The 24,846-nt window shown below is 34.8% G+C and overlaps 1 protein-coding gene across 1 annotated transcript in view; it reads right to left on the bottom strand.

Annotated features, from left to right (window-relative positions):
* Positions 1-24,846, bottom strand: part of PROS1 (protein S) — a 61,406-nt gene that overhangs the window by 7,495 nt on the left and 29,065 nt on the right. Inside the window, exons 5-12 of the mRNA XM_081798443.1 lie at positions 23,668-23,790; positions 23,438-23,569; positions 20,366-20,491; positions 17,634-17,755; positions 14,852-14,967; positions 11,858-12,047; positions 3,654-3,821; positions 2,193-2,361 (exon numbers count right to left, since the gene is read on the bottom strand). Coding sequence (XP_081654569.1) covers positions 2,193-2,361; positions 3,654-3,821; positions 11,858-12,047; positions 14,852-14,967; positions 17,634-17,755; positions 20,366-20,491; positions 23,438-23,569; positions 23,668-23,790 — 1,146 coding nt within the window. The remainder of the gene's footprint in view (positions 1-2,192; positions 2,362-3,653; positions 3,822-11,857; positions 12,048-14,851; positions 14,968-17,633; positions 17,756-20,365; positions 20,492-23,437; positions 23,570-23,667; positions 23,791-24,846) is intronic.

The following is a 24,846-nucleotide window of genomic DNA, read 5'->3' as shown; positions in this document are numbered from 1 at the left end:
AACAGAACTAAAGTTAAAGACATTGCATTACTTTATGTTAAGAACACAAAAAGTACTAGTGTAAGATTCTTCCTTAAAACTGTAGTAATACTTTTTTAGACTGCAAATAAACACATTTAAAATACAATTTTTCATTAAAGCAGAGATATCAGATTAACACTAAATTTATAATACAAAGTATTAGTAGCTCAAATAATGAATTCCTAAACAGAAAAAGACAAAGAACCTAATAAGATAATTAAGATATAAAAATAGCTAATAAACACATGGAGAGATATTTAACAGTAGAAATTGGGATAATAATATTTAAAACTACAAGATTTAATTTTTCAACTCTCAGATTGGAAACAAATCTCAAGCATACACTTTCTTATTCTGTTGGTAGAAGTATAAATTGAGGAGCACCTAGGTGGCTCAGTCGGTTAAGCGGCTGCCTTCGGCTCAGGTCATGATCCCAGAGTCCTGGGATCAAGCCCTGCATCAGGATCTCTGCTCATCCGGGAGCCTGCTTCTCCCTCTTCCTCTGCCCCCTCACCCCCCCCACCCCGCTTGTGATCTCTTTCCCTCTGTGTGTGTCAAATAAATAAATTAAATCTTAAAAAAAAATAAGTATAAATTGATAAAACATCTTTGGAAGAGAATCTAACTGAGCAGTAGGAATTATACATCTGCATAAACTTTGGTGGACATAATCTAAGATTCTCTCCTACAGAATTAATCATATAAAGGTATAAAGATGTGTGTCCAAGGGTATTATGGAAATACTATTTGTAAAGGCAAAAACCTGGGTCAGTCTGGCAGGAGTTCCTGTTCTGCTTAGACTATAGGAAACTGGAAAGAGCACTGCTCCTACCCTTACAACAACAACAACCAAAGACCAATTATTTAGCTTCCCTCCTCCTGCAAGCCTGGAGAAGAGGAGCAGCAACCTGCAGGAAAAGCACAAAGTCCATTCCTTCTCTGTCTTCTCTATGCAACAAAAGCCTTACAGCACTGGGGAAAAGGTAACAAACATTGTGGCCATTAGAACACATGCAAAGACCCATTGCATCTACAGGTTAGGGAAAGGAAACTGGAAAAAACAAAACAACCAACCAAAAACCATTTACCGTGGAAAAGGAGCAGAAAAAATCTGGAGTCCTGACCATTAGATATCTCCCTCACAGGTGGTTGGGAGGGGGACAATGAAAAGTTCACACCCCTGAGACCCAGGGATACAATACTTGCCCAAAATTGAATCTGTATCAGAACATTAGAGAATGTTCCCCACACCTTGCCACCATGCTAGCAAATGTCAAGTAACAAGAGCATTCTTTTGGGGTGAAGCAAGACCATGGAGAAACACTTTCTTGAGGCATATCATAAACAGAATACCTAAAGCTAAGGATAGATCAGCTATTAAGAAAAATCCTCTGGCAAACCAATCACTACCATAAGCACAAGGTAACAATAAAGGAATTTGAAGAGTATTCAATGGAAACAAGAAAGCTTAAGCAGTTCAACTCTTGACTAGACTGATTCAACCCCTTTACAAAAGGCCTAGCAAAAGCAGAAATAGGCTCATCTCCAGACATATATATTATTTACCTGCCTCTACTGTTCTACATAAGATGCTTACTTTTTAAACCAAAAATCATGCAATACCGAAGGCAACAAGGAAAAATAACACATGGTCAAGAGACAAAGCAATCAGCATGACATTGGACCTGTCAGACAGGGAATTTAAAATAATTATGATTAATAAGTTGAAGGCTCAGGTAGAAATGTAGACAACATATATGAACAGATGGGAAATTTCAACAAAGGGTTAGACATTTTAAGAAACAATCAATTGAAATTTTAGAAATGAAGGTGAATCCTTTTGAAGCATTTATTCAGTAGACTCAACACAACTGAGAAATTGGTGAACCTTAAAATAGGTTAATTGAATTCACTTGCAATTAATCAAGTTATGTGCCAATAATCTTTTTTTAAGTAATCTTTAAATAGTAACATAAGCATATTCTACTACCTTTCCCCCAATATACTGCAAAAATTTAATAAAAAATATATAGCTATATGAATAAACCTAACACAATGCCTGGCACATAGTTAAGTATTCAATAATGTTTACTGAAGGCATTTTTGCTGTTTGTCAATGAATAAATATAGTCATTAATGAGAAAAGAGAAGTAAAATGAGAAATCACTTACCATAATCTATGCTAAATTGAGCAACACCAGAACCAGGATAGTAGGAACCCTTCTCCACAGTGACAAAACAATGCTTACTTTGTTTTTCTTGAATAATTTCATTTATTCCTGAAGCTCCTTGATCCATCAAATTCCAGCCTCGTATACATCCATCTAGACGAGGGGTTATCTAACAAATTAAAATATAGGTCAAGGAGTACATCTTAAAAGAGTCAGACTCATACATGGCTTATTTGATTACAGATGCAGTTTTCATTTAGAGGGAAAATCCTCTCTTTGTTGATATGTTAAAATTCTTTAAATATTTTGAATATTATCTAATTTTTTAAGGTGTCCTTCAGATGGGCAGTCTTTTTCAGTTACAGTGAGTTTATGCCATCACAGACCTCCACTGGGATCCTAATGATTTTTAGCCCCTCAAGCCCTACCTGCCTCTCCTCTATCCTCCAGAAATAACTTTTCTGCTCTCAACTTCCATATATGCTTCTAGCCGTGGCCCTGGGCTGTAAGATGCTTTCTTTAACTGCATTTATATATAGGTTTGTTTTGCCATCAGACACTGAACCTCTTCAGGAACAAAAGTGTTTGCACTCTTTAGTCTCCATCAAAGCATCCAGCCAGACTCAAGACCCATAGTAGCCATTTCATAAATAGTTTTTGAAAAATTTATTTTACTTTTAAAATGTCTTGATTTATCAATTTCAAAGGAACAGATGCATTCACTCTGACATGGGTTAACTAATTCAGGTTTTATATCATACTGCAGAAATCTTTCAAAAGTTAAGGTAACTGTGAATTGCCATGAGTAAAAGATGGATATAAAATAGTAAATATTTAAGTTAAATCAGCGAGTATAATTGACAGGCCCATGACTTCAAATGAAATTTTTAAAACTCTTCAAGGACAGTGATTAGTCTCCTTCATGAGACCTATTCTACAGTTATTAGACAAACATCATATTCAGAAAATCATCTATTATATGTAACTTCAATTTTTGATAGGCTGAAGTTATACTCCCAGCAAAGATTTTTTAAAAAAGTTCCACCTTTATATGCTATTTTATCTCCCAAATTTAAGTCCTAAAATAGACCTAAGAAAATTCTTTGACTGGCTTCTACAAAATGTTGTATTTTTGGACTCCAATACATGTATTTATATTTGTAATTGCTGAATATGGACAGTTATCATGTTAACACTGAATTGATGCTTGAGAATTGAAAAAAAATCTACTTCCCCATGAGTAACGCTGGGGATTTAAATGGGCTCAAAAACACTACATTTATTTTCTTATTTCCTTAATATAATTTCAAGGATCGCTGTGTTATTTTTCCTTGTTCATTTCAAGTTGTCACGGTATGTTCAACAAAATAATTTCTTTGACTCTCAGAAAAACACATCTTCAAATCTATTACGGACAAGAGGAATTCATCCATGATGAATGATAGAAACTTGTATCATTACCGGTCTAATGAGGGCATTCTCCATTTTCCGAGGTAATCCTGCAAAATATACTTTCGTTTCTAGAAATCCATTTGTAGGCTTAAAAAGGCTTTCGGGTTTATTTATATTCATTACAGCTTCTTTAGCTATTTTTACACTAATACTGTGTTCTAGTTCTTCCACAGAGACCTATAATTAAAAAGACAAAAGTTATCAAACAACCAAACATCACTGCATGTCATTTGAAACGCTAAGATTGAAAAATCCTGTTATTATTCCAGTAAATAATTTTTCAAAGTAATCATTTTAATGTAATTATTAATTTGTTGTAATCCATTTGAAATGTCTAATTACTATAAAGGTGGTAAAAATGTGTTTTAAAGTGATAATTCTTGATTGAAAATTAAATGAACACCATATTTTAAAGTAAAAAAACACACAGTATTGTTCTTTTAAATTTAAACAACCAATTATAATATACATATTTCAAATCCAGCATCATAAAATTAAGTGAGTCACTCTACAAAATCTTAGAAAACATTTTTTTTAAAGATTTTTCATTTATTTATTTGAGAGAGAGAATGAGATAGAGAGAGCATGGGGGGGGAGGGTCAGAGGGAGAAGCAGACTCCCCGCTGAGCAGGGAGCCCGACGAGGGACTCGATCCCGGGACTCCAGGATCATGACCTGAGCCGAAGGCAGTCACCTAACCAACTGAGCCACCCAGGCGCCCATCTTAGAAAACTTTTAAGTGTTCTTATTTTGCAATTGTCTGAAAGTATACATATGGAATCAATAATGGAAATAAATTCTTAATATAAAGTGTGAGAAATCAGTACCTCCAGTATTCTGTTCATGACACACAAATTATACTTTATTTCAAAATTCAAAAAGTAATTAAGGTCATAAGGAAGCACAATACATAAAATTAAATTGGGTTTTTCCAATTTTGAAAGTAGTTTTGTTTTCTTTTTGTTTTTTTTTGTGGGTTTTTTTTTAAGATTTTATTTTTTTATTTATTTATTTGACAGAGAGAGAGAGAGAGAGCACAAGTAGGCAGAGCAGCAGGCAGAGGGAGAGGGAGAAACAGACTCCCCGCCAAGCAGAGAGCCCGATGTGGGACCCAATCCCAGAACCCCGGGATCATGACCTGAGCCGAAGGCAGTCGAATAACCGACTGAGCCACCCGGGTGCCCCAGAAAGTAGTTTTGTTTTTGTTTTTTGTTTTTTGTTTTTAAGTATGCTTCATGCCCAGCATGGGGTCCAACATGGGGCTAGAACTCATGACCCTGAGATCAAGCCCTGAACTGAGATCAAGAGTCAGACACTTAACCAACTGAGCCACCCAGGTGCCCTAAAAGTAGTTTGGGTTTTTAAAAAAGGTTGAAAGTGATGGTAAACAACAATAAAAAAAAAAAAATCATCCCCAAAAGGTGATTCAAAGAACCACTGCTGCAATCTCCTCATGCAAAACTGTAGCACTCAAAACGCAAACTCTTCTTTTACTAATCAATGATGGAAGCAAAAGAGTAGTCCTATTAAAGCACCACTACGGGAAGGGGAAAACTGTGCTCTAAAGTAAAATAACCTTGGTAACATTTACAGATTTAAAGTTAGTCAGTGCACTGTCCTTAATATAGCCAACCGGCATCATTTTACTTGAATGACTATTCCCTCTTTGAAAGATGTTAAGTCAACCTCTAGAACCTCAGTCTCGCTTGCATCTGTACATTCTTACCACTCCCTCTCAGGCTCCCTTGCTGGCTCTGCCTCTTCTCTCAACGTCTATAATACTCCAGAGCTCAGCCCCCTAGACCTTTTCCCTCTAGTCATGCAAATATTTTTGAATAGGGGTCTACTGTTCCACTCTAGGGCATTTGGAAAATTTGGGGGTAGGGATGGTACTTTTAGTTGTCACAGTAAGTAGGATGTATGCTGACACTGCAAGATGCTGGACACCCTGTAATATGCGGACAGTCACGCAAAATAAGTAATAAAATACTCAATATCCTGCAAATCTCCTGAACATCCCTACAGGATATTCATGTAGGGTATACTTAGGCTTATCTGAGTTTCTCTATATACGAACACAAAATATTTTTTGTACCAATTCAACACATTCACTGAATTTTTCAAGAATAAAAGTCTTGTCAATCAAGGATATATTGATGTTGGTTTTGTTTGGATCTTTACCAAGAGTTTCTCACTATTTCAGAAAATTACTTTTACTGACAGCAATACCATCTATGCACTTAGAGTATTTGAACTGCCGATACAAAACTCCAGCATAAGTCTTCATTTACAGCTTTCACATTATTCTACACATAGGAGCAAGCTTTGACAAATATTGTACTTGTACTTGAGCATTTATATGTTGGAATATATATTATTTTCTTATAAATGACTTTCCTTTATTTCTTTGTATAATAATTAGAGCATTATATTGGTTTCTATTAGGGATATGCAAAAGTAGCTTCCATTGTTGATGCATTTCATTATAGGACAGTAAAGGAGCATTATGAATACATGGGCACTGGATGAGTTAGAGTTTAGAAACACAGATTAACAATAATCAATCTCATGGCCTTTGAGTCCCTCTTTATGCTGAATATTCAAAAGTTTTTATCTACTTTAAATTGAAGGCTGGACCTTAAAAGTATATCCAGAATCTGACCACTTCTCACCACCTCTCCACTGAGTTATTGCAATGGTCTCATGACCCCATAATCTGTCCCATTCTTACTCTCTACTATCCAGTTTCCATAAAGCCATCATGTCCTGATATGGATTACCTTTCAAGATACATGCAAATTACATCATGTCACTTCTCACAATCATCCAAGGTCTTTCTACTTAGCATAAACTCCAAGTTCTCACTACAGTCCCCATGACCCTACCTGGTCTTGTTCCAGAACACATTTCTAACCTCATGTTCTGCCCTTCCCTCCTTCCTTTATTCCCCTGCATCTACACTGACCTTTGTGTTGTTCCTTAAATACAACAATCAAATCCTCTTGCCTTATGCTCTGTACTTGCTCTTCACATGGCACAGAATCATCTTCCCCAGAGATTTCTCATGATTTGTGCCCTGGTCTCCAGTCAGATGTAATCTCATCAGAGATGGCTTTCCTGATTCCACATGCACATGCACCATCGTCACTCTCTGTTGCCTGGCCTTGCTTTTGTTTCTTCCTCCTAGCACTAACCACTATCTGACATATCCATTTGTTCATGCAATTTGTGGTTCATATCTCACCCCTAGTACGCAAGCTACACAAGAGCAGTGATTTTGTTTTATTCACTGTTGTAGCCTCACCATGCAAAGGAAGGAATAGCACATAAAGTACTCAATAAATATCTTATTAAATGAATAAAATTATGATCCAAATTACAGATTTCCCACCCATATAGAATCATACCCAAATATGAGATATAATAATGACTTATAATAGAGCAATATTTATTTCTATGGTTTGGAGCCATTTTAATTACTTAACAATTACACGCATTCTATTTATCTGAATTACAAAACAATTCTACATTTTAATTGCTTACTTTTAAAGTATTTTATTTGAAATTTTAAAATTATTTAAAATTAGTGAAACAACTGCTATCAAGTGAATAGTCCAGTTTATAGATTAATTTAACTTAACTTTGTCAATTAAAATGTTTACTTAAAATATGTATCTATTTGAGCTAATTTCTGTGGCTCCATAAATTTGGCTGAAACAGTACAGTTTATTAACAAGCCATCAAGATTGTAAAATGGTAAAAATATTACGCAGTAATTTTTTTAATGAAAGATCTGAGGAAAAGAAATCCCATTTATATGCTGAGGGTGAATATTCATAAATTGTTAAAATATCCAATTAAAAATTTTTTTAAAAGAGCCAGCACCAAATTTATTACCAGATTAAAGTTTTTCTCTGACTTGCTTATTGTTCTTAAATTTTTCATGTCAAGTTGTATTCGGTTTATAAAGGGAAATTTTAATCAAAATATGGGCATATCATTAAATAACAATTTATTTTTAACAAAGACCATAAACATAGGAGACAAAATGTGTGGAACTGAATAGCTGCATTCTATCCAGCCCAAAATCCTGCCTTTAACCTACTATGCATGGATAATTCATTAGTAAATACTGCCTGCAACGCAAGATGTTAGCCTCACAGGTAAACATTTACCTTCTTTATATATATTCTGTATTACTTAGAATGTATCCAAGTTCTCCTTCCAGCAGATACTATTTTCAATTTGTATCAGTTAATCAGAAAAAATTCTGTTTGCTCTATTTTGCTGAAAGGTGATCTTAGTGATTTTTAGATAGGAGATTTGTGGACATGAGGCAATAAAATGTATTCTTCAGTACACTGGAGGAAGAGGTGTACGCATCAAGCTGTATGCATACAGATGGAGTACACGAAAGATGTGGTGGCAAAGCTACATACACTAACAAGAGCATCTGGAGAAGCCAGAGAATTTTAGTGATTACTCTGACAGTTGCATCTGATCTTGTGCAGACATTATTCTGGTAAGAGTCCAAAATCTATGGCTGTCAAAGGATGAATAGCCCCATTTTTGGTAAACCACATCTGTGCCCAACTGTACTTTATTACTACCTGTACTTTAACGATTTCACATTACATTGCATTAATTCATAAGGCAGCACTAGCTATTAAACTGTGAGGTACTAAGTAAGCTCAAGAGCAAGGAAAATCTCTTGCCAGAGTTCTAGCACCTTGAACTTAGGAACTTAGCATTTTAAAAGTGCTCACTAAAAGCTTATGGAGTATATGAGTGCATGAGTGAGTAAATAAAGAAATGAAATAATTTAGGGGCGCCTTGGTGGCTCAGTTGTTAAGCGTCTGCCTTCAGCTCAGGTCATGATCCCAGGGTCCTGGGATCGAGCCCCGCATCGGGCTCCCTGCTCAGCGGGAAGCCTGCTTCTCCCTCTCCCACCCCCTCTGCTTGTGTTCCCTCTCTCACTGTGACTCTCTCTGTCAAATAAATAAAAATCTTTTAAAAAAATGAAATAAATAAATAAAATAAAATAAAAAGAAATAATTTAATGATGACCTCACATGTCTTCTCAACATGGACCTCCTGGCAGATCCCTTAGGCATAGAAAGTGTCTCTTTTGGGTACCACATTCTAAGGTGAAGCTGATCTCTCAATTATTAGCTGCTGAAAGTAGCAATGACTCTTTTGCAGAAAAGAATTCTCCCCATTATAGACTGGCAGTAATCCCTTCATGAAAGATTCCATTATAGGCTCACTTTTAGGGATTATGTAAAAATTCTCTTTTCTTTTCTTTTCTTTTTTTTTTTTTTTGAGATGAAAAGTAATGTTTATTAATTGTCTAGTGACTTTTCTTCCTATTGGGTCTCATCTCTTCTTTGAAAGGAGTCTAAATAAAAATCATTGCATCTGCTTTTTTTTTTCCCCTTCTTCTTCTACAAATGCATCCATGGTGTCATATATTTGCAGCTGCCTTCTTGAATTACGGGTAATTGTGTATGTGGGTTCTCATTTACAACAACGAACACAGTCTTTGAAGAAAAAAGGGAAATTTATGCATGGGTTCTTCTTATATGCAGAGCCATGATTTTATTTACCTAGGATTTAGCAAACTACTTAAAGACATTTAGCAGTTTGTTCATCTGCCCCAATATATTCTCCAAGTATCATAGTCTCAATGACAGGTTATGCTAATTACATAAAATTCTGAATAGATTTCATGTTCATGCTAATATAATCAAAACATGTATTTAAAAACAACTTTTTTGATACATATAGTAAAAACTATAATTTTTACATGGTGTTTTAAAATTTTGCTCTGTTTAATAGTTCCAAGAAATATATTAAGGCTGCCATGTTGAACCAACTGGTAGGATGGAAAAATAGGAAACTTTCCCCTACCAAAGAACTTAGTTGTTTTCTGCTTATATACTGGGTTCCTATATAATAATACATTTTAGGAAGGATTTCCTTGTTAAAGAATTCAGAAGGGACGCCTGGGTGGCTCAGTCGGTTAAGCGTCTGCCTTCAGCTCAGGTCATGATCCCAGGGTCCTGGGATCGAGTCCCACATCGGGCTCCCTGCTCCGCGGGGAGCCTGCTTCTCCCTCTGCCTCTGCCTCTCTCTCTCTATCTCTCATGAATAAATAAATAAAATCTTAAAAAAAAAAAAAAAAAAAAGAATTCAGAAAATTGCTACCTAAAGTTTTACATTTCAGAGTATACTCATATACAGATTCTGTTTTAATTTTTCCATAACTCATTGTCAAACTCTTGGCACCTTATCTATGTCATGACTGCTCCATGATTGCATCTTATTAAATTCTTACTACTAAATAAAGAATAACTATTATTCCTTTCCCACATGGAAGGAAGAAAATGGAAAGAAATTAACCTGTGAAGATAATGATAGGTATTCAAGTTGTATTACACAACATAAATTGATCTGACCAGAAGGAGGAGATTTTATTCCTCACTGTAGGAGTAATAAAAATAATTAGTAAATTCTCTTCTGTTTTTTTAAATGGGAATCTACCACTTAGGATTAATTTCACCTAAAAATAATGCAAATACAAAGTTAAATGGGCTAAACCAAAATATTTTTCTACCTCATATAAAAATCTAGAAGAAGGCAGTCCAGGGCTGGTATGATAGTATGATTTCTTTTTCTTTCTTTCTTTTTTTTTAAAGATTTTATTTATTTATTTGAGAGAGAGAATGAGAGAGAGCACATGAGAGGGGGGAGGGTCAGAGGGAGAAGCAGACTCCCTGCCGAGCAGGGAGCCTGATGCGGGACTCGATGCAGGACTCGATCCAGGGACTCCAGGATCATGACCTGAGCCGAAGGCAGTCGCTTAACCAACTGAGCCACCCAGGCGCCCCGATACTATGATTTCTTAAAGTCTCCAAGAATCCAGGCATGCTTCAGTATTCAATTGCCATTGCCAAAGTTTTATTGCTGTTATTATTATAAAGACATTAGTTTTTTAGAGCAGTTGGGGGAAATCGGAGGGGGAGATGAACCATGAGAGACGATGGACTCTGAGAAACAAACTGAGGGTTCTAGAGGGGAGGGGGCTGGGGGGATGGGTTAGCCTGGTGATGGGTATTAAAGAGGGCACGTACTGCATGGAGCACTGGGTGTTATATGCAAACAATGAATCATGGAACACTACATCAAAAACTAATGATGTAATGTATGGTGATTAACATAACATAATAAAATAAAATTTAAAAAAAAGAACAGATTATCTGGATCTAATATTTTTGGTTTGTATTTTTTTCTCTAGAACACAGAGTGCCTATTCAATATGTAGATTCAGTCTTCTTTAGTTCTGGGCATTTAAAATTATAATAATTAACATTTGTTGAGTATTTACTATGTACTTTATGCATTTATCCAACAAATATTATTAGAGATCTATTGTGTGCCTAGTGCCCCTCACTACTGGGAATAGAGGGGCAAAAAAAAATTCAGACAAAATTTCCAACCTCGCTGAACTTGCATTCTAGTCAGGGAGGATAAAAAAGAAACAGCACAACGGAGCCCGATATGGAGCTCGATCCCACAACCCTGGGATCATGACCTGAGCTGAAATCAAGAGTTGGACACTTAACTGGCTGAGCATGCAGGTGCCTCTCCCCTCAATTTTGCTGAGAATCTAAAAATGTTCATTTCTAAGCATTCTAATTGGTACTAGCTAGTGTATACTGTTTGTACAAGTTGATTATCTATATGCTAATATTTAAAAATTGCATTAATTACTATATGCATTACTCTTTCTATGTGTATTTCTATGTTACTATGTGTATTTCTCTTTCATTTAAAAAATATGGGTGGCTCTTCAGTATGGCTGTCCTTGGTCAGTGGTATCTTTGCATAAGCTGTTATGCCTACTAATAATCCCTAACCTATTGGAGAGACACCACTAACAGCCACTAAAAAAGGTAAAAAGTCAAAGATAGAGAAGTCCAAGCAAATAATTGAAAACAATTTCAGTTCCAGGAAATCCTAAATATATTATGTGAGGTTATCATTTCTCAGAGGCTATTTCAAGGATTTACAGTGTATGGGATATGCTTCATACAACATCAAATAAATCCAGCTCCATTTAGATTTGGTATCAGTATAAAAATAAGTTATTAATGATGTTAAACAAACTGTGTCAAAGTAGGGATATTCTTTGTGAAATATGCAAAACCTACCATATTCCATTGACCGTCATTAATAACTTTGCCTCCAGTTGTGATTTTGGTTGTAAATTCATTCTTAAACTGAATTTCAATCCTTCCATCACGAAGTGCAATCAGGAACCAAGCTGAGCGGTCAAGAGATTCTGCATACAGGATAACACCTTCTGAATCATATGTCCGGAAATCAAATTCGGCTGAAAATCTAAATAAAGGACAAAGAGAAAGCCTTAATAGAGAAAAATGGAAAGCCCAATAATTATTCTTTTTCTCTTACGCTAGCAAACAGCAGTATGTTGAAAGAGCCAACTATTTCTTTCTTTACTGGAATTAAAGCGTAGGGCAGAATTAGACTGTTCATGTGTTATCTCTGGTTCCATGGGTGTTTAAAATCAAGTTATTATATTTTCTTGCTTATTCTTGGAGTCTTTTCCCCCTGTGAACAGATGCTTTGGTAATTTTTCATATTTTTTGGCATTTGTTTTGAAGGCCCTCTTTTAAATGCTGGAATTCATACACATGTACAAATATTAGATATATTCTATTTCTCCTGGAGCTTTTTATACACTATATAATCTAACATTTTGACATTAAGATTCCTATTTTTTTTTTTTGCAGTGTCCATAAGTGATTAGTAAAAGATGTTACAATTTCATGATTGGTTTATACATCAAAAGGCCCATTTTCCCTGTAATTTCATATATGTCAGGAAGGAATCACTTACAGAGATATAGACAGCATATGGATGACTGCAAGTATAATTAAGCCTTCATGTGTGGTAAGAAACGTAAAGTAAAAAACTTTAAAATATATCTGTTAGCTTGATTTCAAAAGCTCTCCAGAGCTCTAATTGTATAAATCACTAAAGCACATGAAAGGACAGCTTGAAAGCTGTAGTCTAGCCATGTGCTTGGGGGTATCTGAGCTCTGGCAATGACTGTTGCTATTAAGACCTAGATACATGTGTAGCTGTTACAGGGGAAGAAATATCTTAGAAATGCTGGATTAAAAAATAACATGTATTGATTAGTGCCCTAATGACACTGTAATGAGAATCACCATTAACATTTCCAAGAAACCAGAAAACCAAATGATTGAAAAAAGACAAACATGGAATAGAAAAAATAGTTGTATAACTATTAGTCACTTGAGTTAAGCTAAAATAAAGGTAATTTGAGCTAAAAAGTCAGGACTTCAGATAATTGCCAAGTAAGGCAAGAAAGAATCCCACAGCCTTACCTCCTAGTAATAGTAATAGGGGCACCATATACAACTTCTAACTTCAAATGGAACAAAGAAAGGCTGATAAAATAAATTTTTTAATCTTTAGAATTCCAAAGAAATATTTAAAAGTGGTCATGTGGGGTAAAGTATGTTGGACAGATAACAATGTAGTAGTAATTGACTGAATTAAGATTATTCTATTTTTTTTATTTTTCATTTTTTGCTTAGGATAAGGACCTCTATTCTCTTTCATAACCACCACATTTTGCTGATGTCAAACATGTATTATCTTGTCAAAACCCAAATCTGTGTATGCTCAGGATCTTCCAGAAGTTGATCCTATTATGGAGGTAATTTTCTTCTCTTTGCAAAATCATGCTAACCCAGTAATACAGAGTTGTGTTCTGCGTCTTTCCGTCTGGAATATTTCAGCATACATTGGGGAACAATTCATTCTTTCTCTGAAGTTTTGTAGAATGAAAAAGATGAGTGAATTTGTTAACTTTAGGATAGGATAAATGTTTGATCATTGGAAACAGAGCTGAAAGAATTGGCAAAAAGGAGGAGAAAAAAGCAACAAAGCACTGGGTGTTCTTTGTGTTGCTTACTTACCAAGTGGCAGTTTCTAAAAAAATTCATCAAGCTGTACATTTAAGATATGTGTATATTTCTGTATATGTATATATGCTATACTTCAATAAAAAGTTTAAACTAAATAAATAAGGAACAAATAAATAAATACTGAAAAAAATAATTATTTGATCCAATGTTAGAGCCCAAACTGTTGTGAGTTGTCAGAACTGAATCGCCCTGAACATGCCTAAGTGTGTAATAATTAACACTTTTCTCTCTCATTCTCATTATTCTCTTAGCAAAGGAAATGTTGTCTCCAGTCTATGTCACTAGATAATAATATTTGCTCTGAGATGTTAAAAGGGAAAACCAGGTCTTGGTGGATAAGGGTATTGAAGGAGCACAATTATATCAGTGAATTTTAAAATACAGTTCAATGTTCCTTAATGATGCGATTTCTATGAATTTAATTGAATTATTTAATGAATAATCATTCATATATCTAATGAATTAAATTGTATGTATGCATGCTTATCTAATTAAAATATTTTAAAATATGGACTCTATAATCAGTCACAAATACGTTTCCTTTCCATTATTCAACAAAATTCCAATTTCTTTTTTCTAGTTCCAACCATGTATGACTCTGAGAAAATATGGTAATTAAAGTAGAATCATGACTCCAGAATACAACTATTCTTTCCATAGAGGCAACCTAACTGTAGGAATAACAGAAAAGATACTCAGTCAACTAAAATCATGATGTGTTTTTTTAAAATACCACCTAAGCAATCTTACGAATTTTCCTTAATAATTATGAATATAACTATATTCTAAAAGCAATACTTTGAGTATTTTCTCATTACTTAGTTTTTATAACACGTATGAAGAAGAATGAAAATTTCACAATTATATTAAATCTACTTTCCCAACTTCTTAGTAAATAAATATTCACTAGAAAAGGAAGAAGGATAAAGGTAAAATGATCATTGGGGAAGGTCAGCCTAGAATGACCTTTAAATGATGTTAGCATGACAATTACATGTGTGAAGGGGTAAATCAACTTTAGTGTTCCCCAAGTCATCTGATTGATAATATCCCTAAATTATCTAATTGGAAATGCAATTTTACACATTTCAAACCTTTTCGGTCACTTATCTTCTGTCCTTACCTGCTTACCTCTAGAGATTATCACGGACATTGGTACCTCACCTGGTGATTTCCGGCAAACGAAATTTTAAATATAAAGCCACGCCTACAAATTGCTCTGCCAAGTAAAGTAATTCATAATTTTTGTCAAGGTTCAAGGGAAGGCACACTGGAACAGCCTGGAGAAAAGGAAAGAAAGCAAAGAAACAAAATGCATAGGTTATTACTTGCTGTTTGTGTCAGGTTAGGCATTCCTTTCTCTGATTCCTAATGGTCTTGTCAAATGTATCCTCTGTGATACGTTAATTAAATTAAGAACACCCTTGGTAATAAAGCAGCATCCTTTTCTTCCTTATATAGTCCATCAGTATAACATCCCAGAACACGTGTTTTAAAAAGTCTTGCTCATTGTGTGTGGCTTATATTTTTGTCCTTACTATTTCCTTTGCAAATCTCAGCCCAAAACACAACCGTTTTCTTCCAGTAACAACACATATCTCCTTAATTAACTGCAGCTCTGATGCCTTCTAAGAATTACATTGGGGAAAAAAAAATTTGGAGTCAGAAATCATGGAAGAATTAGTATACCAGTAAGTAGCACCTCAGACATTCACTCATTCATTTATTAAGAAAATTTTTCTGAGCAAAAATGTATAATCTAGATAATGAAGGTGAGGTAAGGCAGCTGAAGGGACTCTATTTTAGAAAGTCTCCATTTCTGCTGTTTTCTTGCTCAGCCCTATTTACTCATGTTCTGTATTTCACCTCGCATCTGTGTAAAAACCAAAGAAGCTATGTTCCCACTCCAAGGGGGAAACAAGAAAGTTAATCCTTCTCTGAGTTCTGTCCTAGGCCCCAAACATCTGATAACATCTAAGAAGACCCAGATCCCAAAAATATTCTAGGACATTAGCTTCAAACAAACCTCAGCTGACATTGGCATCAACAGCACCCACCTTCAATGATTTATTAAAATAACACCTATTGCTCACCTATCAATCACTTGCCTTTGATGGGACCCTACCCTGGATTCCTGGAGGAACACACACCCTGGACCCCTTTCCAAAGAAACCCCTAGCCCTAGATAATAAAGAGACTCATCCTCTTTTCCTTTCTGAGTCCCCCAGACACTCTGTCTGCTATACTCTGTCATTCACACTATTCAATAAACTCCACTTTCACTTTCCCTGGCTCACATTTGATTTCTATCCTGTGGGAAGCCAAGGAACCCCCTGGCTGGTCCTGTGGGAACTCCCCTACCCCATCTCCCCAGGTTCTCAGACTCAGCCTGCCTGCATCAAAGGAGATGCTGGAAATTCTAGATGGGATAAATATAAATTAAGATACCATGTTAGTCTCCAAGCAATTTACAGAAAAAGTGATTCAGAGTCATTAAATTTAATATCAGGTTTTTTTTTTTTTCTAAGAGTAAAAGCAAACATTAAAACAGAAAGCTTTTTAGGGATAAGTTCTTGGGCATACATATAGGGATATTCAGGGGGGGGATCTGTGTACATGGCACTGTATTAAATCAAGGTCCAGAAACAACATCTCATTTCCTCTTAGAATTTCAATAAATCTATTCCAAGGTAGATGGTGATGTGTAACTACTACAAATACTAAAATAATAAAAGATTAAATTACAAAATAGACATTCACACAGCATGGCATTCAATTAAGTACAGTTGGAGTTACTGCATATGCCAAACATCTCACCTTACCTTCCTTTACCAAGTAGGTGGCATTTATTGAATGTTACATTTTTGGACAGACACAGTTTTGTCCTAGTAACAGATACAGAGGTATGTGAACACACATGATTAAATCACCATTTAGGTGGGTTTTGTTTTGTTTTGTGTTTTTACTGTCTGCCTCATAATCCTGTGAAAAAGAATGCAAGAGTTGGACTAAGAATCACTAACACATGATCCTTATATACAGGAAAAAAAGCTTCAGATGTTGACCTATTTATTTCAGTGAAGGAGAAACTACCCCTAACATTCAATTGTTGGGTCAATTATGAATTAAATCCAAGTAACTAAAAGCAAGTTTGAGAGATACAGATTAACAAAATTGACCTCTCTGAATTTTGATATACTTTTAAACCCCACTAAATTCTAATCTGACAGTTATTTCCACCTGAGATTTTATGAGCACTCTTTCAAGTACCGACATGCCAAAGTGCAATCAAACTTGTCAGAGTGGGATAAGGAAAAATACACAGAGGAAAATGTTTCTGCTCAGGTTTCTAGGTAAGATTTTTTTTCTCACAAAGAGAAGTATAAACCTCACCTTTTTTTAAAATTTTTAAATAAACATACACATTGTACTTTGTAAATGTACAGCCCATACAGATGAGCACTTTCTGAACTATGACCCTGCAGTCGGGTTTTTTAAACCTAGTCACTAATTATCCCCGATATTTATACCTTACATGACCAAAATTAGTAATTGGATTGTGACTCACAGCCTGCTAGACCTATAGCAATTATTATAGAACATCTGTATTTTCCTGGGGCACCTGGGTGGCTCAGTCAATTAAGCGTCCGACTCTTGATTTTGGCTCAGGTCGTGACCTCAGGGTCGTGAGACGGAGGCCCTCGTGGGGTTCCCTGCTCATTAGGGAGTCGGCTTGAGATTCTTTCTTTCCCTCTCTCTCTGTCCCTCCCGTGCTCACTCACTCTCGCTCTCTCTCAAAATAAATAAATAGGTCTTTTAAAAAAATGCATCTTTTCTTAAAAAAAGAACATCTGTATTGTCCTGACTTACCCAGCTATGTGGAAATAAGTACACCAGTCTCTCATTTTAGAAAAGAGATGGTAAGTTTAGCATTGCAAAATGTTACCTCACAGCTCTTGTGATCTTGGGCAAGTTTGAATCCTTTTTTCCCATCACAATAACAAGAGTAACCTCCAGGGTAATTGACACAAAGTTGAGCACACATGTTCTCAGAGCATTCGTCCACATCTGGGGTAAAAGAGAACATAGATCTTAATATCTTCTAAATGTTCAATCCAATAGGAGTATTCTGATTTTAGTATAAGATAATCAATGATAATAAGGGCGCCTGGGTAGCTCAGTCGGTTGAGCATCTGATTCTTTATCTCAGCTCAGATAATGATCTCGGGGTCTTGAGATCGAGCCCCGCATCAGGCACCATGCTTAGGGCTGAGTTTGCTGAGATTTTTCTCCCTCTCCTTCTGTCCCTTACCCTTCTTGTGTTCACTCACTCTCTCTCCCAAATTAAATAAATAAATAAATAATCAGTGATACTAGATTCTTAGCAAAAGAATCTCTGTGACATGAAATCACATTTCAACACTTGGCATGGGAATTTAAATGGGTTACAAGTGTAATTTCTATTTACACAAGTGAAACAACAAATTTAATATATAACTTTCAGTAATAAATAATAAAAATATAACAACTATACTAATTTTCCAATTTTTGAATTTGAAGGAAAAAAGACTGAGAGTCTCAAGGCAACTGTCATTTCTAACTAAATGAATTCCATTGAGATTGCCTTCCAATTGTTTGCTTTGACAAAAGAAAGGGAAGGGTAAGGAAGGGAGAGGAGAGGAGGGGAGAGGAGGAGGAGACAGGGAAGAGAAGGGAAGGGGAAAAAAAATCCCTTTTAACTGAAGGTTAATATAATCAGGTATTACATAATATCAAGAACATCTGACATTCTATAATGCAGTGGTTGATAGTGACAAATTAAAGGATGTATCTTTATTTCTTATCATTTAAAAAAGAAAAATAAACCCCACTGTGCTATTACGTCTCATATTGTGAAATCTATATAGCCCCATATTTTGAGAAAATCATCCTCGAAAAGTTGTAAAAACATGCTTCAGCTAAAGTCTACTTCAGAGCTACATGAGATCCTTGATATTTTCAATGCATGCACCCTGTAATCTTTGAAGATTCACAAGTACATAAATGCAAATATTAGTAGCATATAAATTCCCCCATAAAATGTCTCATAATACAACTGCAAAATTAGTGATCTCTTAGCATTAAAATTAAATTGCAGATAATTAAAGTAATATGAATACTGTACCTATGTGTCATATATACATCTTTTTTAAAAAAATCTGTCATTCATTGTATAAAAGTACAATACACATGATGAAGTTGGCTAATAATAACTCTGAATATGACCATAGTAATTTCTATCTGGAGTTGTGGGAGAACAGAAATGGTGTGTGGAGGGGATATTTTTTGGTGAGTGCATAGGAGGTAAAACATCAAAATATCAACAGAAGCAGATATATTTGAAAAAAACCTATTCTAAAATTACTATTGATTTAGGCAAATTCATAGAGACAGAAATTAGATTAAAGGTTATCTCCCAAAAAGTAGATTCAGAAAGTAGATTAGAGTTTGGGGGAGGGAGGAGGGGAAATTTATTGCTTAATGGTTATAGAGTTCTGGTTGGGATGATGAAAAACTTTTGGAAACAGAGAGCAGCAATGGCTCCATAACCATGTGAAAGTAATTAATGCTACTGAACTGTACCCTTAAAAATGGTTAAAAGGGTACATCCTATATATATATATAGCATGTATATATATATAGCCATAATAGAAAATCACTATTGATTTGATTAGTTTTAGTCATGATATTAAATTTATCTTGAAATGTTTAAAAATTGAAAGGAGGATATGAGATAATTTGCATATATATCTATGATAAAAAAAAAATCTCCCTAATACCTCCATGCTACATGCACACCTGGTAGCACTCTTCTGGCCAAATGAGTCCAAAGGGTTCTCCCAAATCCACAGGCGCCGACAGTACTCATCAATACTTCTCAAATTTCTAGAGCTCAGTTATCATTTAATTATGATGAGATTTTTCTTTTATATGCATTTAATTATAACAGAACTATGTCATTTTCTATTTAAGAATAAATGACATATGGATACAAGCACAGAAAATTATCAAAAACTTGGTATAAAACTGAACGTTTCTTTTTTTTTTTTTTAAAGATTTTATTTATTTGTCAGAGAGAGCACAAGCAGGGGAGCAGCATGCAGAGCAGGCAGAGGGAGAAGCAGGCTCCCTGCTAAGCAAGGAGCCCAATGTGGGACTTGGTCCCAGGACCCTGGGATCATGACCCGAGCCGAAAGCAGACGCTTAACCGACTGAGCCACCCAGGCGTCCCAAAACTGAAGGTTTCTAACCATCCATGTAACACCTATGTGATTTTTAAATTTGTCTTTCTTTGATATATGTATGTTTTTCCTTCCAGGTTGAAATTCTTTTTATCTTTGAATATTATTTAAATGATGTGAAGGTATGTTTATTTTGCTTTTATCATACATGGGAGGTCTCTGATTCATACGTAGCTTAGAGGACAGAGTGCATAACTCTAAACCTAAAGACCATGTGTCTTACATACTTTTACTGTGGAAGGAGGCCAACGACTACCCAACTGGCCAAGCTGTATCATGGAGCTTGCCATCTTAGAAAATCTGATTGTGGATGTCAAACAGAACCAATGCTTCTAATCTCAAATCAAGGTTCAAGCCCACCCTCTCCACCATTAACATGATACCACCACAACTCTACCTCCACAAGACTTTAATATGGGATTGTATCTGTAGCCTTCAGCACATTCGCATTCAAAGTCTCCTGGGATGTTCTTGCACACAGCTGTGCCACAAATGTCTGGCATCACAGAGCATTCATCCACATCTATAAATGAAACCAATAAATTAAAAAAAAAAATTTCCCATACCAGAGGATACTAGCAAAGAATGCCTGATTTGTGTTTCCTGGATCTAGTTTAATATATGTAATGAGACAACAGAGTGGCCTGGGAATAACAAAATTTTAAATCTATCATCAGGTTTTAGTTTGCTAAACATGATTTCTCCATACAAACATATAGGGAATGTGATGTTTGCTATGTTCTTCATAGTTATGTAAAAGGAAAGGGCTTTTAGTTATTTTCTTATCTGCCAAGTTGTATTACACGAATAAATGGGAGAAAAGATTCACCATATTCTTAATATATATCTTAAATACATGTTTTTGAAATATGTTCTTAAGGTAGATTCACTCTGCATTATCACAAATATAAAAAATAAAAATGAGGTGGCTCATCAGCCATGTCTTCCTTTGGAAATGGACAGTAGCTCAATCAGCATACTATTACTGTTGGCTAAAGTATTCAAGAGTGATTCAAATTTAAAAAGGAATTGAGTAAGGTCTCTAGGTATTTATAAAATTCCAATACAAATTTTAGTGCTAAATTAATATCCAGAAATTTCAGATGCATTTATTATATTACATGGTAGAGTAGGAAACAAAATACTGATTGCAACTAGTCACTAGATAAAAGCATCTGTGAGAAAAACAAAACAAGTGACAGAAATAGTTCAATGGAGATGTAATTATTAGTGAACTTTTCTCATCTGTACCCTCTGGAGACAGACAAGTTCAGAATGGAAAATATATTTTGTACTCTATAAAATTGAGAGTTTAATTTTTCCACAAACTAATAACCAAAATTTCAGACATTACTCTATTTTAAAAAGCATGAACAGAAATAACTGAATCAATTCCTATATTAGGGAATCCTCCTGTATCATGACTGTATCAATGTCAATATCGTGGGTGTGATATTGTATGACAGTTTTGTAAAATGTTACTATTGGGGGAAACTCCACAAAGAGTACATGCGATCTCTTTCTATAATTTCTTACAACGGCATGTGAATCTCTAATTACATCAAATAAAATATTCATTTTTTTAAAAAGAGCTATAAAAGCTATATTTTAAAAGAAAGTGAAAACATATGGCTAAAATTATTTGGTTTGAGGCATATTGCAGAGCACTATTTAAATCATATGAGTTCAGGTTATAGTACATTGATTTTATTACTCTACACTGACATCTAATGTCTGATGAAAAGTTTTATTCTTGCATTGTAGAATAAATTACTGTAGACAGTTACTGGCAACTTGATCTCAAGCATATCCACATCTTGGCAAAGGCCCTATTGTAATAGTTGTATACATATTCTTCTATCACCTAGTTCATGGATAAAGTCTGTGTAAGTTAAGTATACAAGAAAATATTTTGTGGTCATCAGGGACATTCTTATGTGTAAGAGGACTTTTTGTAATAATTTATATACATGTATATTAACTCAATGGATAAGAATTAAATACCTTTTAACTAAAAATATAAGTCACAACTTCTTTAGAAGAATAGACCACTCAAATATTTAAATGCAGAAGTATGAATGGATATTACTTGCTTATAGAATGCATATGGTATCCTGCATTATGTTGGTTTTCTATAGTATTCTAACAGTATTGGTATTCTCAATTTCTAACCTCAAACAGACCTTGAAGTAGGCAGACAAGAAAGATGTATGGTCACAAATTGGATAATGGTTTAGGAGAAATTGTTAGTTAATGCAGTTCACTTCAGAGTCATTTAACTGAACTTTAAATAATATTATAGTAAATTATACTATACTAAACACTATAGCACAGTGAGGGACAGAACATCCCTTGAATATGAATTCAATTTGGGGATTTCCCAAAGCAGATATGGATAGAGTTGAACAAGGACACTTTATGTTTTAACTTACTATATTTTTGCACCTCATAGCAAAAAGGAGAGGGACAAGTAAGGTGGGCGGGAGGGAGGAAGGAAGGAAGGAAGGAAGGAAAGGAGGGAGAGAGGGAGGGAGGAAAGGAAGAAAGGGAAAATTATTTCCATTTTCTAAAGGCAAAACTTAACTCCAGGCTGGAAAATTTCATTTTTAGTCATCCACATGTAGCACAAATATTTGAAGATTTAATTACGGCAGTTAAAACAGTCAAATAGGAAGGAAATAGGCAGAGGGGAAAAAAAGTCAAAATTGGAGGGAAACATAAGGACAAAGAAAAACAAAGGAAATACACTAGTAAAATGACTTATTGAAAAGCTAAACTTTAAAAAAAAAAAGAAAAGCTAAACTGACACAGATTATTTAAGTCTGAAGAGAAAAATAGTTATGACCAATGATATATATGAGAAATGTATAAAGAGAAAGTATATGTATAAAGAGAAAGAAAACTAATTCTTCATCTTTCCCAAAACCACAACAGGAGATAAGGTGCAAGAAGAAAGGTTTATATTGGATATTTGACAGGTATATCTAAAAGGAAATATGAAATATAGTGGAAGAGGTTATTAAGGATTATGAGGGATTACTTTGTATAGCTGTTTATCTTATGGAATAAAGGAAATAATATTATAGTGGCTGAAAAAAATAAAAATAATGATTTTGCAAAGTCTCTAGTAAGCAAGGACTTGCACTGAAACTTCACTTTATCACCTTTTAATGAAACTCTTTATTCAAACGTGTACATGCACACACAACCACACACAGACAGTAAGAAAATAGTAAAATACTCAATAAATAATAAAATACAATAAGAAAACAATGAAAAATTCCATAAATAACAAAATAATCTATAAACATTAAACTAAAAGGCAGTCCCTTAGTATCACAAGGCTTCAAGGTGGGTAATAATGTATATTTATTACAAGCACTTATAACCAGAGAGTCCAAAGAATTTCCTGGGGAAATTCCTCTAACCGAACTTTGCTCTCACACAGTAAATGCCTTCTTGCTCTTACCTTTGCAGTCCTTTTTATTTAAAAGCATAAAAAAACCACTTTTACAGGAACAGTGGTAACTTCCAGGTGTATTATCACATATCTGGCTGCAACCTCCATTTACATTTGAGGGATCTTTGCATTCATTTATATCTAAGAAGGGAAAAATAAATTATTTTTAAAGCAATAAGCCTTTGGAGAACTTTCCAGGAGGCCAATCCAGATGAGTCAGGTGGGTTTAGTAGACATACCATATTCACACTTGTCTCCTTGCCAACCTGATTTACAAATGCAAGTGAATCTAGCTTGACCATCTCTGCAGCTCTTATATCCATCTTCATTGCATGGCAGAGGACTACATTGGTCTGGAATGGCTGAAGGAGATAGACAGTTATTTAATTTTTACCACATGCCATGGTAAAAAAAAGAGTTATATACCCTTTAATAGAAATCCTGTGCATGGAGCCTGTAATCAATGAAAAAAATTACAACTCCTTCCTTCAAATAATACTTTTTCATAGAAAAGTGAGTCCATTGTTTTTTCCTCTATGATCATTAGCCTTGTTTCCCAAACTCCACATATGAGTGAAACCACATGGTATCTGTCCTTCTCTGACTGACCTACCTTGCTCAGCATAATACTCTCTAGCTCTAGCTACATTGCCACAAATGGCAGGACACCACCCAGGTGTCCCGGATATGAAAATAATTTGATAATTTGCTGATTAGCTTGTCTTCTAGAATTTTAACTAATACCTAATTTTATTAGCACTTTTCAAAAAACTTGATTTTATGAGGACATTTGTTGAAAATCTGGTAATTAGGGTTTGGTTAGGTTTAAAACTTTTTTTTTTTTTTAACATGTAACAAAAACTTCCTTAGGCTACTTTAAGCAAAAGGGACTGTGTTAGAAGGAACTTGCAGAGTTAACTAGGAAGGCTTGAGAAACAGGTGGAAATGTGCAGGAACCAAGGGACCATTGCTGTGTCTAATGAGGGGAGAGAAACCATAAATACACAAATGGGCATATCATTAAAGATGGTGATAAAGTGCTGTAACATTTTATGAACAAAATGGCCTTCCCCTAGGAATCACCAGTACTCTGCTATCTATTGCCCAGTGTCTGGAAACCATTGTTTTATGTATTTTGAGCAGAGTTGTATTTATTTAAGGCAGGAAGATAAATCTAGTTGGTGTTACTTCATCTTAGCCCAAATTGGAAGTCCCAAATTCTTTTTTGTATTGATACTGAGTAGTTTTATTTGTTCTGCCTACCACATTTGAGTTGTTTTAAGGATCGAATAAGGCAATTTATATGAAAATAGCAAATTACAGTTGTAAATATATACTGTATATATTGTATAGTTGTATATATTTGCAAATATAAAAGTAGTTCCCTTTTGCAAAATAATTACAAAGATTTGTCTAAT

This window comes from Leptonychotes weddellii, chromosome 1, assembly GCF_054177405.1.
Source record: "Leptonychotes weddellii isolate Sample4059 chromosome 1, ASM5417740v2, whole genome shotgun sequence".
Taxonomy (NCBI): domain Eukaryota; kingdom Metazoa; phylum Chordata; class Mammalia; order Carnivora; family Phocidae; genus Leptonychotes; species Leptonychotes weddellii.
This window is presented reverse-complemented; position numbering and strand designations above follow the sequence as displayed.